The 20,019-nt window shown below is 35.2% G+C and overlaps 1 protein-coding gene across 1 annotated transcript in view; it reads left to right on the top strand.

The window, feature by feature from the left end:
• IGFBP3 (insulin like growth factor binding protein 3) overlaps window positions 1-20,019 on the top strand; it is a 50,144-nt gene that overhangs the window by 11,309 nt on the left and 18,816 nt on the right. Inside the window, exon 2 of the mRNA XM_053713034.1 lies at window positions 3,234-3,451. Coding sequence (XP_053569009.1) covers window positions 3,234-3,451 — 218 coding nt within the window. The remainder of the gene's footprint in view (window positions 1-3,233; window positions 3,452-20,019) is intronic.

Below are 20,019 nucleotides of genomic sequence, written 5' to 3'. Positions count from 1 at the left end.
ATATGTTCTAATAAACATATTTGTACGTTTATTGATGTAAGTTATATATTTTTGTTTGAGAAATACTGCAAATTGTCTCCAACAAATGGTATTGGACACTACTGTATTTTTTATTTTACTAGGCAGTCAGTTGAAATAATAAAGGGGCATGAAACACACTTTTTTTTTCTTTTTTTCATTATTCAGACAGAGCATACAATTTTAAACAACTTTACATTTTTAAAACAGAAAACAATGGCACCACTTGGTGTGTATATATAGTAAACATATTTATCCTTAAAACACAAATTCAATACATTTTGTTATAATAAATAGTCTATGGCTAGGGGTGATCTGTGCCATGTGTCTGTCTTTTCTGAATAACCAGTATACAAACTGTATAAAGGATACAACTAAAGGGACACTAAATACATTTTATGCACCTCCCTCTAATCATGGGTGCTGCCATTATGGAACCAAGATTACACTGCATGCATCTTAAGAGAGTTACTGCACATGTGCAAACACATAAACACTCAAATGTTCTGAAAGATACATTGCTACATGGCGGCACCTATAACTAGAGGGAGGCAGGGAATAACCTCAATACTATGCTTATAAAATGCATTGAGAGCCAGATAACAAGTGGAGCGCTAAATATCTCTTTCAAGAAAGCGATATTATAGCACTCCACTTTGTAATACCAGCCCATGCTAATGTGCGCTGTTATTACAAGTTAACAGCAATGCGAGCTAGCGTTAGCATTGCTGGGAAGCATTGCGCTAACAAGAGCGCGTTTCCATAGACTCCAATGGGAACCTCGCGCAGGGAAGGGCAGCAAATATAAATATATATGTATATACTTATATATTTATGTGTCAATATGTGTATATATATATATATATATATATATATATATATATACACATTAATACATAAATATACAAGTATGTAAGCATACACAGTTCCCATAGACCACAATGTAAAGGGACGTTTCAGTGCTGGGTTGTTTTTTTTCTAACACCCCACAACCACCAACGTTAGACCACAAAAACTGTCTAGTGCATTTGTTTTTTAACAAAAAAAAAAAAAAGCTACTGCAAATAGCAAATAATTTAGCAGTCCACTTGTTATCTAGCCCTTAGTGTTTACTATCCCTTTAAAAAGCACTCACAATCTTTATATCAGATGACAATATAATGTGGCATGTTTGTTACATAACTATTAAAATGTAACTTGCATTAAGAACGTGTATTAACATGATATTATAAACAAATGGGTTACTTAAAATCTTCCACTGCTGCATCTCTTGAAAAAATCATGGGAGTATGCTTTGTTGATGGCATTACAGTATTATGTTTTATATGATACAATTATTCTAATGAATATTATTTTATATAGATTCAATATAATTTTAAATTAATGTCTGAATTGGTCCCTCAATCCTTAGTTATCTGCATACTATTTACATGGGTAATTGATCTTGGGGAAAGTTTACCCTCACTTTAAAAGGACATGACACCCAAAAATGTTTTTTCATGATTCAGACAGAGCACACAATTTTAAACAACTTTCCAAGTTACTTCTATTATTCTATTATTTAATTTGCTTTCTTCTCTTGTTATCCTTAGCTGAAAGGTTTATCTAGGAAAGCTCAAGAGCAGCAAAGAACCTAGGTTCTAGCTGCTGATTGATGGCTATATATATATATATATATGCATATATATATATATATATATATATATATATATATATATATACTGATTGTCATTGGCTCACCAATGTGTTCAGTCAGCAACCGGCATTGCTGCTCATTCAACAATTGATATCAAGAGAACAAGGAAAATTTTGTAATAGAAGTATATTAGAAAGTTGCTTAAAAAGTCATACTCTATCTGAATCATGAAATAAATAATTTGGGTTTCATATCCCTTTAAGTTAAAAACTGTGCAGGAGTCCTATTAATTCTCCCAACCTTTCCAATTTACTCCTAATATCAAATTTGCTTCATTCGCTTGTTATCCTTTGTTAATGCACTTCTGGGAGCTGGTTAAACTCATTGGTTAGCCAATAACAAGATGTATACCAATCACCAGTTAGATCTCAGTAGTGCATTAATACTACAAAGTTGTGCGACTGCCACTGCTGTTTGGTTTACTGGCAGGTTCTGCTTGGGACTAGCAGTTCTCTGCAGCTTCCAAGCAGTACATTTATGATTGTTAAAATGACATGCACTAATGAATTGGAGCATTTACATTTTTTCACTAGAATGGCCCTTTAAGTGTAGAAGTTTTTCAGCTGATTGAGACATGTATAGTTCTAGTCTCCACTCTCATTCAAATAAAATAGTTTCATTTTGTCCAGTCATTCAGGAAACTAGACAGATGTTCACTCGCCTCCTCCAGTCCTTTTAAAAAAATGCATAACGTACAGCTGTTCCCATTCCCGATGATCTGCACAAAATGAGACTATTTTACTTAGCTGTGAAAGGGTGGAGGCACCTTGGATATCTCGGAGAGAGTAGAGAAATGATTACAAGGATATTCTTGTACTGGTGTTCAATTCTGAGACAAGAAATTGTCATATATAAAAAAAAAATCTTTTAAAAGTGACATTAACATCAAAATTAAACTTTTATGGTTCAGTTGCATGCAATGTTAAGAGACTTTTCAGTTTCTTCTATTATCAATTTGTTCACATTATTAAACTTAAAGAGATATGAGACTTAAAAGGAAACTTTCATCGCATGTACTTTTAAGAGACTTTTCAGTTTATGTCTAATTGCTGAAAAGAATACCTAGATTGGCTTAGGGGCTTCAATGCACTACTGGGAGCCAGATGGCCATTGGTGGATACACATATATGCCTCTTGTCATTGGCTCACCAGATGTGTTAGCAAGGTCCCACTAGGGCAGTGTTTGCTTACCTTGGCAATCTAGATGTTTTGAAACTATGTTTCCCATGATGCTTAGGCACTCTGCAGTCTAGTTGAGCATCATTGGAAATGTAGTTCCGAAACACCAGGGGTGCCAAGGTTAACCATCACTGCACTAATGCATTGCTGATTATGAAATGACATTAAGGGGTTAATACATATATATAGAGCATATATAATAATATGTTGTAGGACATTAGAGTATTTTCATTGTACTTTTTTTATATCCCCTCTAATATAAAATGTTCAAGACGTGACAAGTAAATTTATTTACTTTTATTCTAATTCAGTTTGGTTTTTATCTCTGTGTGTGTGACAGGGAATTCCAGCGATTCTGATGAAGACAAGGCTCCTAGCAGCAACGAGAACCTGGCGCTATCGAATACCCAAAGAGTATCCTATCATAATCCACACACCAAAATAGAAATTATAGAGAAGGAAAAATCCAAAAACAGTCAGCGCTATAAAATAGACTATGATCCGCAAAGCATGGATACTTTAAATTTTTCTTCGGAATACAAACAGGAGACAGAGTATGTAAGTATGAGGATGTGATTTCAGTACTGTTATTTGACATTGAGACAGAGTCTTGTAACCTAAATCAATAAAGCACTGCATTACAGCATCCTGCTCTTTGGCTCAGGGAAGGGATGATGTGATAGTAATGCAGCTCCCGGAGAGTCTTTTTGTCACAATGTGACATCTAACGGTGTATTAAACTTACTGTGATCTTAAATCATGAGCTCACTTTTCCACATACAGTGAAGCTCTTTGATGCGTTGCTTGTTTGTGCTTAAAAGCATTTAAGGCAGTATTTTTGGATCAGTGTGAAGTCTTCAAAGATGCTGTTCATTTGCATGGACGACACATACCTAATGTCTTACTTTAGTGTACATAGTTTAACTTGGTCCAATTTAGTCTTCTACATTGCTAGCAGACTGAGAGATTTATTGATCCCTGTGAACGTGTTTTTTAAGCTGCAGTGCTGTAAAAAAATAAATACTATATATCTAAAATCAAATTTGCCTACCTGTTCTTATATAAACTTGTAGATAATATTGTTCTTAAACTGGAGCTTGTTCAGATATTTATGTTTTGCCTTTTTTGTTTAACAATGTTGTAGAAATGTACCTGTAATACAAATTTAAATAATTGGCTTAGATTAAGTTGAGCACACAAATATTAGCATTAACAAAATTAGTGTTAACATCGATTGAGCGTAATTAATAGCGCTTCTGTTTTTGAGTTCATATTAATATCATAATTTCAAAGATATATTTCTAGCACTCAAGCAATAGTCTAGGCCAGTGATGGAGAACGTTGGCACTCCAGATGTTTCAGAACTACATTTCCCCTGAGGCTTAAGCTGTCTGAAGTCCAGTTGAGCATCATAGGAAATGTAGTTCTGAAACATCTGGAGTGCCAACGTTCTCCATCACTGGTCTAGGCTAATGGCGTGATGATCAAAACCTCGCCAGCATGGAGAGAAAACTCACAAAATTTGGGGGTCTTTTTTTTAAGCATGATATTATGTAGGTGTCTCTCCTAAACAGCTGTTTAGCAATAACTCACAGTACTGATGAGACTTCATCAATAATTTTACATCACATAATTTCTTACTGAGGACCTGATATTCAAAAGCTCTCTGGCATGGAGAGAAGTTATGCAAAATCTTTGCAATTTTTAAGACCTTATATTGTAATGTAGGTGTCTCTCCTTCACATACAAATCTTGCATAGTGAGATGAACATATTTCAAATAAAAAATTGTGTTTCTAACATTTTTTTAGGGACTTCTCCATACTAACGAGATGTCTTAGATCAGGGGTCGACAAATCTGTTTAAAATGTACGAGCCAGTAAGAATATTTAGGAGCCAGGCACATTTTTAGGAACCAGACAGTGGTATTTGTATATAGATATATACAGAATAACCTAAAGTTAGGCGCCAGGGTTAAAATTCTAGTAGCCAGTGGCTCCCAGGCTCCTGGGTTTGTCGAGTCCTGTCTTAGATCATCTCACCTGTGGGTGAGCTTTTGAATATCAGGCTCTCATTGAGAGCCACTATTCCTTGGACATTTAGGGCTCGATTTATCAAAGCTGAGGCGGACAGGAGCGCATATACGCTCCCCTGTCTGCCTCAGCTCACCACTGACGGTGCAAATTTCCCCGGAGGAAATTATCATTGCACACTAGCGCTATTTTGTGCTTGCGTGCAATCCCGTCCCCTGCCCGCGAACAGCCAATCGCGCGTGGGCAGGAGCTGTCAATCTCCTCAGTCGGACTAGACCGCGGAGATTGAATTTCGCCACCTTAGAGGTGGCAAAGAGGTTAGGAAAGCAGTGGTCTGATGACCGCTGCTTGTTAAATACGGCAAGCAGGTTCTTGTGAGAACTTGCAGCCATAGGGGCTTTGATAAATCGAGCCCTTAGTCCTGTGTAGAGTTCAATCACAGGGCAGCTACAATCCAGGGGGAGTAAAATTATTTCCATATATTTGTTTTCTTAGGTAATACAATTAGGGATTCCAAAGCTTTAACAAAATCAAATTAAACAATGACAATGTTCTAACTTAATTGAAATATTCTGTATCCTTTTATGCTTTTTAGCTATGCTCTGTACATTTTCTACTACAAGCTTCAGTAATTCTGTAGGGATCTTGATTACATTTCTTCTTTTATGTTCTTATAATTAAGTTGTGAAAAACTAAATGGGGCTTTTCTTTTCTTTTATTGTATTTTGTTTTTTTAGATTATTTTTTTTTATTAGTTTGTAATATTAAACTCAAGGGGGAAAACTCAAAATTAAACTTTCATGGTTCAGAGAGATCATACAATTTTAAGAGATTTTTCAGTTTTCTTCTATTATATCCTTTGCTGAAAAGCATACCTAGATCGGTTCAAGAGCATTTATGCATTACTGAGAGCCAGCTGGCTCTTGTCATTGGTATAGGAGATGTTTTCAGCTAGGTTCCAGGAGTGCATTGCTTCTCTAGTGCTGACTTTAACTATGTATTTAATACCTTTGTTATGGAAAAAAAATCTATTGTTATCTGCAACAATAACATGATCTAACTTATTAGAGCATTGTGTTTTATGTCCATTTAATCAAATATATTAAGCAGTTGTTTTAAAATAATTAAAAGTAGTAGCAACATGCATTGTCCAGAGCTCTGTTGCGTATGTTTGTTTTTGATAAAATAAAATCAAGCCATTAGAAAGTGTAAGTGAAATAACAAATGTGATCAGCATTCTGATTCTGTCATTTGTTCAACTTCTGTTTGTTTTTGTAGTTTTTTTGTTGTTGCAAACTAATATTAACTTTTCCCTATGTCAAATGGAAGACTTGAATTTACATTTTACTGTTGTTCAATGTAAGTTTCTGGGAAATCAGCAGCTGAATAATTGAATGTTACATGTGATATTCCAGCAATAACATCTAGAATGGACATTAGAATGGTTTGTGAGAGCATATTTTCTACCATTCAAATGTCAGAAAATAGACATTTGTATACCCCTAACCATAAAGGGACACTGAACCCAAAATTTTTCTTTCGTGATTCAGATAGAGCATGCAATTTTAAGCAACTTTCTAATTTACTCCTATTATCAATTTTTCTTCGTTCTCCTGTTATCTTTATATGAAAAAGGCATCTAAGCTTTTTTTCTTGGTTCAGAACTCTGGACAGCAGTTTTTTATTGGTGGATGAATTTATCCACCAATCAACAAGGACAACCTAGGTTATTCCCCAAAAATGGGCCGGCATCTAAACTTACATTCTTGCATTTCAAATAAAGATACCAAGAGAATAAAGAAAATTTGATAATAGGAGTAAATTAGAAAGTTGCTTAAAATTTCATGCTCTATCTGAATCACAAAATAAAAAATTTGGGTTCAGTGTCCCTATAAGTAATTGAGTAATATTCAGTAAGGTTTTGAACCCTTTAAAAAAACAAAAACCATGATGCAATATTATACTTTCAAGATTAAGATCATTTGCATTTATAGCAAACCTCATACGTACTATTCTGCTGTACATAGTAACTTTTTAGAATATGCTAAACAATATAGAATAGCTAGTGAAGTTTGTTTATTTTTTGCATTGTATATGGTGAGTTTGAACGTAATCACCCCTTAAATGGACAGTTTAGACCCAATACATAATTTTGATTACTTATTCTTGCATACCAGAGAAGCATCTTGTAACTGGACCCACATCTATAAGCGTGTAAGAAGTAGATAAAACATTTAAATATTAATCGTTTGTTAGGAGCTGAAAATGGCAGCCAAGCTCCGCCCATCTATAGCGTGTATATTTTGGTATACGTTTCTCCAATCACGATCAACTCTTAAATAACTTTTCTTACTCGCACATGCTGATTTGTGTATGTACAATTGGCAATAGCTAACTAAAAAATATTAAACGTGCACTGCTAAACTGTTATACAAGAAAACAGCTAACTGGACAAGAAGAAATATGTGGGCAGAGCTTGGGGGCCACTTTCAGCTGCTAACAAACAATGGTTATTTAAAAGTTTCATGTACTTCCTACAAGCTTATAGATGTGGAAACCATTGCAAGATGCTTCTCTGGTATGTAACTCTATGTAATAAAGAAAAACATTATTGTGTCTAGACTGTCCCTTTAAAACAAGGTAAAGCTAAATATGACAAATGCATGGAGATTGTGGCATACTTACTGATAGTAAATGTAAATTTATTACAGCACTAAATATAATATAATCCAGAGAGGTAACTAAAACTAACTGGGCCCCAGGGCCCCTTCATTTGAACAGCACACCTTCCAAGTCATAGTGTGTGTATGTATGTATGTATGTATGTATGTGTATATATATATATATATATATATATATATATATATATATATATATATATATATATATGTGTGTGTGTGTATGTGTATATATGTTTAAATCACTCCAAGAGTTTTTTTCAGTGACATTTTTTGGGTAGTGCATACATACACTAACACATACATAGACATACACACATTTATACATTGCACACATACATGCACCTACACACAAACAGATGAACATACACATACACATGCATAAAAACATGCACACACACACAAACACATTCACACACAAACACAGGGACATGCGCACGCACAAACACATACACGAGGAAGTTGATGAACAGCCTATCAAACACCCCTAACATACACTAGCAAACTGCTTGCTTTCTGTTCTAAGCTTTCTTTATCCCGGTTGTTTTTCAGTAAACACAAATTTAACCATCTCTAGTGGTTATGAGAAAAACTGCAGCCTGTAAGAAAGCTCTTCTGAAATATAATTCCACTTGAGCAGCACTTGCCGGGCGCCCTAAAAAGACATGCTCGGTAGCAGTGGAGACCCCTGTAGTTATGCCTCTGTATAAATCTATGCAGTGTGCAGACATTACATATTACAACTGGTTTAAATAAATAAATCTAAAATTGTTTTATTGTTCCAGTCATGTTGAGTGAACTTGAGTTGGAGAACATTCTAACTTGGGATTCTGGAACTTGTAGTTTTGTGGGTTGTAAATGTTTTTATGACTGTGGATCTTCAGTACAAATACATTTTTATCATTCTCTTCTGCTCTTTCTTAGAGAGGCACTCAGATTATCTGACAATTGCTGTCTTTAATATGCCAAGATTTAGCTATCAGCTGTGAAAAACCTGAGTTGAATGTTAGGCTTTATCAAGTCTGAAAATAAACCCTGCACCAGCCTATGTAAGACACCATATCTGGAAAATAAATTGATAAAATAATGCTACGCTTAAAGTGAATAATACTGCTAAATATATATTATTACCATAATTACCCCCCTTTACCCCTCCCCCTGTGTCCTCTCTGTGATGTTTTTATCCCTTATCCAGTCTCCTGTGTTGTCATATGGCTCTACACAGAGACTGAGTGGCACTCTACGTCACTACACTATAGAAAGATAGAGCATGCAATTTTAAGCAACTTTCTAATTTACTCCTCATCAAATTTTCTTCGTTCTCTTGGTATTTTTATTTGAAATAGCAGGAACATAAGCTTAGGAGCTGGCCCATTTTTTTGTTCAGCTGATTGGTGGCTTACATTCCTGATTTTCAAAGTTTCTTAAAATTGCATGCTCTATCTGAATCATGAAAGAAAAAAATTGGGTTTTATATCCCTTTAACAGGTAATGTAGATGTAAATAATATACTTTAAATAATTTTAATTTATCATCACTTTAAACACTTCTATTATATTTAGGATTTGTTCCTAGAGGCAATAAGCTTTAGATTGAAATACTGTGTATTTATATATGTATGTGTTTGTGTGGGTATACATACAGGGAGTGCAGAATTATTAGGCAAGTTGTATTTTTTAGGATTAATTTTATTATTGAACAACAACCATGTTCTCAATGAACCCAAAAAACTCATTAATATCAAAGCTGAATATTTTTGGAAGTAGTTTTTAGTTTGTTTTTAGTTTTAGCTATTTTAGGGGGATATCTGTGTGTGCAGGTGACTATTACTGTGCATAATTATTAGGCAACTTAACAAAAAACAAATATATACCCATTTCAATTATTTATTTTTACCAGTGAAACCAATATAACATCTCAACATTCACAAATATACATTTCTGACATTCAAAAACAAAACAAAAACAAATCAGTGACCAATATAGCCACCTTTCTTTGCAAGGACACTCAAAAGCCTGCCATCCATGGATTCTGTCAGTGTTTTGATCTGTTCACCATCAACGTTGCGTGCAGCAGCAACCACAGCCTCCCATACACTGTTCAGAGAGGTGTACTGTTTTCCCTCCTTGTAAATCTCACATTTGATGATGGACCACAGGTTCTCAATGGGGTTCAGATCAGGTGAACAAGGAGACCATGTCATTAGATTTTCTTCTTTTATACCCTTTCTTGCCAGCCACGCTGTGGAGTACTTGGACGCGTGTGATGGAGCATTGTCCTGCATGAAAATCATGTTTTTCTTGAAGTATGCAGACTTCTTCCTGTACCACTGCTTGAAGAAGGTGTCTTCCAGAAACTGGCAGTAGGACTGGGAGTTGAGCTTGACTCCATCCTCAACCCGAAAAGGCCCCACAAGCTCATCTTTGATGATACCAGCCCAAACCAGTACTCCACCTTGCTGGCGTCTGAGTCGGACTGGAGCTCTCTGCCCTTTACCAATCCAGCCACGGGCCCATCCATCTGGCCCATCAAGACTCACTCTCATTTCATCAGTCCATAAAACCTTAGAAAAATCAGTCATGAGATATTTCTTGGCCCAGTCTTGACGTTTCAGCTTGTGTGTCTTGTTCAGTGGTGGTCGTCTTTCAGCCTTTCTTACCTTGGCCATGTCTCTGAGTATTGCACACCTTGTGCTTTTGGGCACTCCAGTGATGTTGCAGCTCTGAAATATGGCCAAACTGGTGGCAAGTGGCATCTTGGCAGCTGCACGCTTGACTTTTCTCAGTTCATGGGCAGTTATTTTGTGCCTTGGTTTTTCCACACGCTTCTTGCGACCCTGTTGACTATTTTGAATGAAACGCTTGATTGTTCGATGATCACGCTTCAGAAGCTTTGCATCCCCCTGCAAGATATCTCACTATTTTTGACTTTTCTGAGCCTGTCAAGTCCTTCTTTTGACCCATTTTGCCAAAGGAAAGGAAGTTGTCTAATAATTATGCACACCTGATATAGGGTGTTGATGTCATTAGACCACACCCCTTCTCATTACAGAGATGCACATCACCTAATATGCTTAATTGGTAGTAGGCTTTCGAGCCTATACAGCTTGGAGTAAGACAACATGCATAAAGAGGATGATGTGGTCAAAATACTCATTTGCCTAATAATTCTGCACTCCCTGTGTGTGTATATATATATATATATATATATATACGCACACACACACACACACACACACACACAGTAAAAATGTCCTGCTTAGACAGTAGAAGGAACAAAATTCACTACATTATAATTAGCAACTTTTTAATTTCCATCTAAAAAGTATTTGCTTTTTTGCAAGACCTCTTTATTATTCCTTAGTGATATAAAAGTATTTTATTTTCTACCATTAACATTTGCATATAGCTTTTCTCATGACCTATAATATTTTGGTTAAGTGGTTAGGTGAGTTAATTGAAAAAACGCATTTTATATGAAACAATTTGTTGTAGTTTTAATAATAAATGGTATAGATGCACAGAACAATCCTACAACACCAGCATCGCACAGCACTGAATAAACAAAATAATAGACATAACTAAAAAGTCTGGAGTCACACATCCTCAACATGTGGAGTGGATATTCCGCTATGGGTGGTCTACCACAAACAATTTATTTGAAAGCATGTCAGTCCAAAGCATTTCAATCCAAAAAAAGATGCAGCTAAATATAGAAGAAATTCGTTTTTTTAGGAAATAAAAATATACATTTTCAGGTTTGTTAAATCTCCCTAGCAGTTTCTTGAGCTAGTGACTTTAAACATATTTACACTACATTTGTTGTCCATTATTCAGATACTCTTCATTTTATGTTTAATAAAAGGCACTGAGTTATTGTGATTGTTTTTAGTACTAGATGCTATTATTTTATTTATTTTTTTTACAGTGGAAAAAGTGAGATTTTAAGATTTATTGTTAAAGGGACATGAAACCCATTTTCTTTTTCTTTCCTGATCCAGATGACTATTTAAAAAAAAAGTTTCTAATATACTTCTTTTATCAATTTTGCTATGTTTTAAAGGTATTCTTTGTTGAAGGGCACGTGTCTGGAGCACAACATGGCTCAACAAACATGCTGCCATCTAGTGTTCTTGCAAATTAGTAACTTTGTTTAAAGTATTCTTGCAAAAACTGCTGCTATATAACGCACCAGACAGGTGCACTCTCCTGAGCCTACCTGATTTTCAACAAAGGAAACCAAAAGAACAAAGTAATTTTGATAATTGAAGTATATTTTTTTATTTGTATGCTCTTTCTGAATCATGATAAACAAATGTGAGTTTCCATGTCCCTTTAATGCATCCTTGATTGAAATGACAAATTGCTTTACACAAAATGATCATGACAGGATACAAAGCATGTGAAAGACTTCATATTGAATATATTTCTTAATAAGATTTAACGGCAAATTAAAGTAAACATGTTAAACAAAATCAATTTAATTACTGCACTCCTCCTTGTTAATACACAGGTAGTGTAACAAACAGCAAACCGCTTTCCTGTCCGACCACGGATCTTCTCAGTGTCAGGTGGATTATTATTATCAGGTATTTGTAGAGCGCCAACAGATTCCGCAGCGCTGGAATTGCTGTTTCAAATGTAACAAGCTGGAATCAATGGCTGAGTGGCTCGGCTCACCACAACCCCTTACTGGTGCACTGAACGTTAACACAGTGTTTCAACAGAGACCAGGGGTAAGAAAGCAATGAGACTAAACTTAGTAGCTGAACTCTCTCTAGTATTTTAATCAGCTCCTACAAAACGAACAACAATTTAGGACTAGAAAGTAACTATAAGTTGATAAATTTAAATATTAAAGAGAGACATACCTTTTGTATAAGTTTTGTCTTGCTATCTAGACGAATATAAACTTGAGTAAGTTATTTAATGCAGGTTTTCTGATAGCAAAGGTATCCAGGGTAAAGGTAATCTAAGTCAGACAGTCCGAGTCAAGGCCTCACAGGGAACAGTAAAAATCGTTAAATGCAGAGTCCACAAACAAGCTAAAGTCATATAGCAAGTCAGTCCAAACAAAGGGTAGTGAGGGAAAGCAGTAATCAAGTCAGAGTACCCAAGTAGTAATTGCCAGAACAGAGGTCAACTCAATACAGAAGCAACCATTGTAGAGCGCCAACAGGTTCCACAGCGCTATGTACATAGGTGGTATATAAAAACGATTACAGGTATCAAATGGGGAGAGAGGGTCCTGCCGAGAGTTGCACTGTTGTAGTCGGCTCTAAGATGAACTACAAACAGCTGGGCTCATAGGCTTGCATGCTATGGGGTTTTAGGGGATAGCAGTGGAGATAGAAAGGTTAGTGTAGGTTGTAAGCATCCCTGAATAGTAGAGTCTTCAGGGAGCTACTGCAATTACGGCTTAATTTATCTTCTAGGCTTCCTTAAAGGTAAAGTACACCTGACAGCAGCAGGAACAGAAATCTTTTAGAAACACACTTATTATGACAGGTAGACCAGATGTGTTCAGCTTTTGAGTGGCTGTAACCCCCAAGGCTGAACATGTTGTGATCTGAGATGTCATTGCAGAAAATGCAGCATATCTGCAGATAGTGATTTTGCTTGCACACTGCTCCACATCAGGCTGTTCTCTTCTAACAGTGTTGTGCTCTGGCTGCACTGTGTAAGTTTTCCTTACACAGTGAAGAGAACAGTCAAATACAGAGAAGTGGTGCAAAGCAACAGCACATTTTTTGATAGTGGTCTCTCAGGATTTTTTTGAACCCCGCCTCTTAGCCTTTCCCGATCTGCAAAGCTTTGACTTCAGAATGTAAGATGTTCTTGCAAGCAATGCACCTTTTTTAATTACTTCATTTTTAGCTTATAATTATGTGACGTTAGATCAAGCACAAAGGAAACAAATTTATACAAGAAATTTTAAAAGCTAAATAAAATCTGTTTTTTCTCCGCTACTAATTTGCATTGCAATTTTCAACTACTGCAATATATTATACATTTTTAAACTTAGCTTTATTCTCCAGTGAATCAACACACTGCAATTGAGCTAATTTAAAATGAATTTTACAATAAAGAAAACAGCGTACTTTTAGTTTCATTACAATGTTTATTGCAGTTTAGCAATTGAATTGCATTGAATCGTTACTATGTGTTATTATTTCATTAAAGGGATAATAAACACCAAAAATGATATTGTTTAAAAAGATTAATAATCCCTTTATTTACCATTCCCTAGTTTTGCATAAGCAACCCTGTTATAGAAATATTATTTTACCTCTGTAATTACCTTGTATCTAAGCTTCTGCAGACTACCTCCTGATCTCAAATCTTTTTTTAGACTTGCATTTCAGGCAATTAGTGCTGACTACTAAATAACTCCACATGCTTGAGCACAATGTTATTTATATGAAACACATGAACTTACGCACTCTATCTGTGAAAAAATGCCAAATGCATTCAGATAAGAGGCTGCCTTTAAGGGCTTAGAAATTGGCATATATGCCTACCTAGATTTAGCTTTCAACTAAGAATACCAAGAGAACAAAGCAAATATGATGATAAAAGTAAATTAGAAAAAATGACATGCCCTATCTCAATCATGCAAGTTTAATTTGGACTTTACTATCCCTTCAATTAGTTTCATATGATGTTTAACTCAAATTGAAATGAGCCCTATTGTAACCTTCCAGTCAATTTGATTAAAGAGAGGGGCTGACATATAAAAAGCTTTAACAGACTTTAATAAACCTGTCAGCAGCTTTGCTTTAACTTTATTCTGATTGGCTGTGCAGCATTTGATTGGTTTCAAATAACTTACAATCAACTTTCAACTTTGCAACATTGTTTTAACCCAATTTAGCAGCAAGCATACAGCTGATATGCATAATATAAATATATTTAACAGCTCACAATGTTTATTTTAATATTATGGTTTCATTAAATATGACATTTTAAATGTAATATAATTGTTTTTAATTTAATATAATGAAATCATCATAATTTATTTACAAATTAAATGTATTCAATTGGCTCTATATCATCAAATTTACCTGATAGCAGTTGACACCTATATTTGTTAAATATCATCATACACACACTAAAAACAGTATGTCAATAGATTAAAGGTATATGGAAGTCAAAATGTGCTTTGTTCTAGTGGTATGTTGTTGAAAAAGAATATGCAAATTTCCTATACTAGTGGGGAACTAGTTTTTCACCTGACTTTAGAAAAGTCAGTTCCAATTATGTGCAATATTTGTGGATATACCCTATTGTTTATCAAAAACCTAAACAGTTTAAACATGAGTTTTTGCACTGTTTTTAGTTCATTTTGGAAAACTTTATTTCACTATTCAAAATTTTTTACTGATCTAATTGTAGATTTCTTTCTAAATTCATCTTGTTGCATTTTTTTTTGTGTGTGATTGGGAGACATTAAAGGTTAGGGTGCTAGAGTCAACAGATTTTTTTAATATTTATTTTGTAGTTGTGGAACAGCAGATGATTCAGGACATGAAAGTACTAAGAGGGAAATGTTTGTGAGGTTATTACAAAATATTTAATATACAGCAGGATACATTTAAGATGTTTGGATGCAAATGGTGTGAGAGAGACTATTAGATAAGGGAATTTATATTGGATGTTTGAAACCTCAAGAAAGGTGTCAAAATAGATCAAGGGGATGTAAATGTTAATAAGGATATTGAGCCGTGTTGGGGGGTAAGAGGTCACTTGAGGTAAGAGGGAATGAGTTCAAGAATGTCATTAGTGAAAGGAGAAGTAGCTAGTATCTGAGATCATTCTAATTTTGCATTTAGGAAGTTATACAAGTAAGAGGCGTATTCTATGTGAGTATTATGTCTCTAATTAAGAAATTAATAAGAAGTAAATAACTAAAAGTATGAGCATTAAGATAAATCGGAAAACTGTCTAAGGTATTTTCTTTTTTCTTTTTTTTTAAATCCAATAAAGAATTAAGAGCATGAGAGATTAGTCAGAGGGAAGAGTTTACTAGTCCTCTCATTGTTAAAGATAGTAAAAAGTCATTTTTTTACTTGTCCACTGCAATTGCTGACTTGTCAGAGACTAGAGAATTTTATATATACAGTATATATATATATATTACACACAATCGATGCAGTAGAATTGCATACTTAATAGGATACGAAACCCATCATTTTCCTTTATGATTCAGATAGAGCAATTTTAAACACGTTATACTGCACATTAACAAGAGCACTAGAGGGCAGCACTATTTCCTGCTATGTAGTGCTCAAGATGCCTACCTAGGTATCTCTGGAACACAGAATATCATGGGAACGAAGCAAATTTGATCATAGAAGTAAATTGGAAACCATTTTTAAAATGGTTTGTTCTGTCTGAATCACAAAATATTTTTAGGGGGGGGGTTCGTATCCATTTAACAAGTGCATAATACAAAGAGAATGATTTAACACATACTCTGAATTTCAAATAAGCAGTATTTCTGACAAATGTATTTTTTCGCCCATTTTCCGGCCCCCTATATCTTGTGACACACACATCAGCCAATCACAGACTAGTATATGTATACCCTGTGAGCTTGTACACATGCTCAGAAGGATATTATTCCCTTAGAAAATATCAATATAAAAAGACTGTGCAATATTATATAATGGAAGTAGATTGGGAAAGTGTCTTAAAACTGCATGCTCTATTTTGACTTGACTGTCTCATTAATGGTTTAGGATATTTTTCTGTAAGCCTCTAACAAATCAACACCAATATATTGTTGTGAAGTAAACAATGTCAGTCAGTTACCTCAATCCCTGCCATACATTTTAAAATTCATAGTTAAAATTCCACATAGAATAAAATAATTATAATATCCCTTTACACATTGGGTTCAGAACACTGTAGGTAGCACTAGTAAATAAAATATATGGACACCTGCAGCTGGGGAATAAAATATAGCAGTCAATTCCATACAGTGGTTGACAGTTTTTGGATGTTCCCCGTTGGAATTTTCACTTGGTATGATATTCCCATCATTAAACCACCTCCTACTGTATTTATTATTTAATAATCTGTCCTTTAGAAATCATCAGCAGATTATGCTATACAGAGATACATTGTATACAAGAGACAGACAATATTGAAAGGAACATTCAATTCAAAATTAAACTTTAATGTTTCAGATCGAGCATGCAATTTTAAGATACTTTGCAATTGACCTCTTATCAAGTGCATTTCATTCTCTTGCTTATCCTTTGTTGAAAGGCATGTCTAGATAAGCCCATCAGATACAATGTCGTTTTGGGAGCTAGTTGGTGATTGGTAGCTACTCAAATATGCCTCTTTCAATGGCTTGGCTGATGTGTTCAGCTGGATCCCAGAAGTTCTTTGCTGGTCTGGAGCTGACTTTTATCCATTTTCCATAGGTTAAACACATAATTATATGCAAGAAATAGTGTAATAATAATTATACTCTAACACGTTATTTTCTTTTTGCACTTTTATGCTCCTTTAAACAAAACCAAGACAAGTGGAGAAGAGGTCCCTAACCTTGCTTGCAGTACAGGTAGATGGCTTCTTAAAGGGACATGAAGCTCTAAATGTTTTATTCATGATTCAGATAGAGCACACAATTTTAAACCACTTTTCAATTTACTTCTATAATTGAATTTGCTTTGCTCTCATTTTATAGTTTTTTTGAAGGAGCAGCACAGGGAACTAAGTGAACACATCAGATGAGCCAGTGACAAGAGTTATATATATGCAGAAACTTATCAGAAGCTAGCTCCCATTAGTGCATTTCTGTTCCTGAGCCTACCTTGGTGCAAAGGACCAAGAGGTCGAAGAAAATTAAATTACAGAAGTCAATAGGAAGGTTGTTTGAACCAGCATGCTATATCTGAAGCATGAAGGTTTCATTTTGAATTGACTGTCCCTTTAAGCTGAAGTACTCAGTTACAGCATGGATTTATTGAAACCATTTATGGAAAAAAATATATTAGGGAGCACTAGGAAACCGACTATGTCCTTATTTTTCATAAACTTTTTATTGAGGTTATCCTTATAAGCTGCATTTCAAATTACCCTATTGCTTTTATCAAATACAAGTTCCCTTTTAAGCAAGTTATACAATAAACTAAATATAACTTCTTTCAGATCCTTCAAACTTAAGTGATACAGATTAGGAGGGGTTTTCATATGATCTATACTTGGCCATTGAAGGCATTAATAGGTTGATGAAATGTTTCATATGATATGGTATGTATCACTTTGGAAGTCTGTTGAAAATCACTCAAACCACTTTTAGGCAATTTAATGGCATGAAATTATACTTAATACCAGTGGAGGCTCCTCCATATGTGCACAGCCGCACGTGAACCCCCAGCCCAAATGAAAAAAAAAAATCTGAATAAAATATAATTTTTCAAATAGACCCCCCTATTAGAAAAGTTATATTTAATTTCTATCCCAAAAAAGTAAAAGCCAAACTGTTTTATTTTAAAAATAAAAAAAAATTAACTTTTTTTTTTATATTTAACCGCACGTGCAGTTATAGACTACATGCCTGTCATATCACTGCTATTACATTTGCCTGCAGCCTGCTCCCAGCCTCCAACCCATCCCTATAGAGTCTTAATCACACAGATCAGCCTGTGCAACAGTGCGAGTGAGCAGAGGTGGTGCTATCGGTCCGGATACATGACGTCGTCACTCCAGTCACGTGATGACGCTATATGAGGCTCCTCCCCTTAATGGTGCAAAATCTCATGGTGGAGATAGCTGTTGAGCTGAGAGGAGCTGAGAGGTGAGAGCAGCGCATTTTAGGCAGTTGAGATTGGAGGAGGAACCAGAACCCTTTGATGGGTGCAGGGAGATTCTACTGGATGGACAGGTTCAAGAAAACATAACACCTTAGTACTTACAAGACACATATCTTGACCTTTTGAATATTGACTATACCTGTATGGTTAATTTGTACCACATCAATGATAGTTCCATGGGTCCCAATGCCTAACAGCCCCACATTTGAAAGGTATAGTAAGCATTTGGATAATGCAATATTATGTCTTTAGAAGTAAAATAGTAAAGTGAGTGGTTAATACCCTTGAAAAGAATGGATAATGTAATGTAGTTCCTATCTCTTGGTGAGGGTTATGTGATCGGGTGCTGCTTTTTCCAAACAACGGAGCATTCTCTCTCCTTCAGCAATACAAATCTAAAACAACAGAAGCAGAAGTACACCTCCATTGCACAGTGATATATTTAATAACATCAAATCCCTGCTGCAAAATGCACTTACTTCAGGCATAAATAAAACAAGCTTATCAAGCGATAATCAAGGAAGGTAATGGTAACAATGGAAAGTATCCTCCTTGTAGGTTGATATAGCCACATCGTCCTCTTGACTGCTGTGAGAAGCGAGATGTCCCTTCCAGCCACAGACGTTTAAAAGTCTGGGGCCTACAAGGAGGATACTTTCTACTGATACCATTACCAGCCCTGACTATCGCTTGATGTGATTGTTTATGTCTGAAGTAAGTACAATTGGAAGCAGGGATTTTATGTTAATAAATATATCACTGTGAATCGGAGGTGCACTTCTGCTTTTGTTGTTTTTAGAACTGTTAAACAATGCTTTTATATTAACATTGTGACAGTGACCAGCCTTGTCTGCAGACTAAAGCTCAGATTGACTCCTTGGAAAAAAGGCAGATAGTGGGTGGAGTTTGGCTACTAAAACTATTGCATTAAAATGGATGTTAATTTGTTTTAAACATGTGTAGACTTGGCTTATATGTTATTCTATAGCAACACAACAGAAATGTCTTGTAATTACAAGGTGCTTACTGTTCCTTTAAGTAGATTCAATGCAACACACTTTGAAGTAAGCAAAGATGATCTTGTATGCACCACTGCAGTATAATTGATGGTAAATTCAGGATTTTATTAGACATGGGCAGGGGAGTACTGGCAAATTATGGCCCAGGGGGTAAGAACAGTGGCCTAGGTATAACTACCCACCCATTTTAAAAATGTTCTATTTAATTATATATTATAAAAACTGCTGAAGTGAAACACATGAGAAATCATAAAGTACGGCTGTTTACTTTTATGGGATTCCAGATTGCTTACCACTATCTTAAACATGTTTACTTATTTTAAAATTTGAATCTCAAGTGCAGTGGTTTCTGATCACTGTGGGCACGGATAAAAGCTAAAGTAAAAAGTTTATAGGGTTGTGTGCCCTGCAATTGCGGCCATATAAGGTGGCACATCCTAAGAGAATGCATATGATAAATAAACTGCACCTGCATTAGCCCTGATTCCACCAACAGCAGCACAGTCCACCCCTGGACACAGGGTTGAGTAGTTTGTATAAAATTATTTTTTAATTTCAATACAGCCTTT

Source organism: Bombina bombina, chromosome 5 (assembly GCF_027579735.1).
Source record: "Bombina bombina isolate aBomBom1 chromosome 5, aBomBom1.pri, whole genome shotgun sequence".
Classification (NCBI taxonomy): domain Eukaryota; kingdom Metazoa; phylum Chordata; class Amphibia; order Anura; family Bombinatoridae; genus Bombina; species Bombina bombina.
The sequence above is the reverse complement of the archived record's forward strand: the minus strand, read 5'-3'. Positions and strand labels throughout refer to the sequence as shown.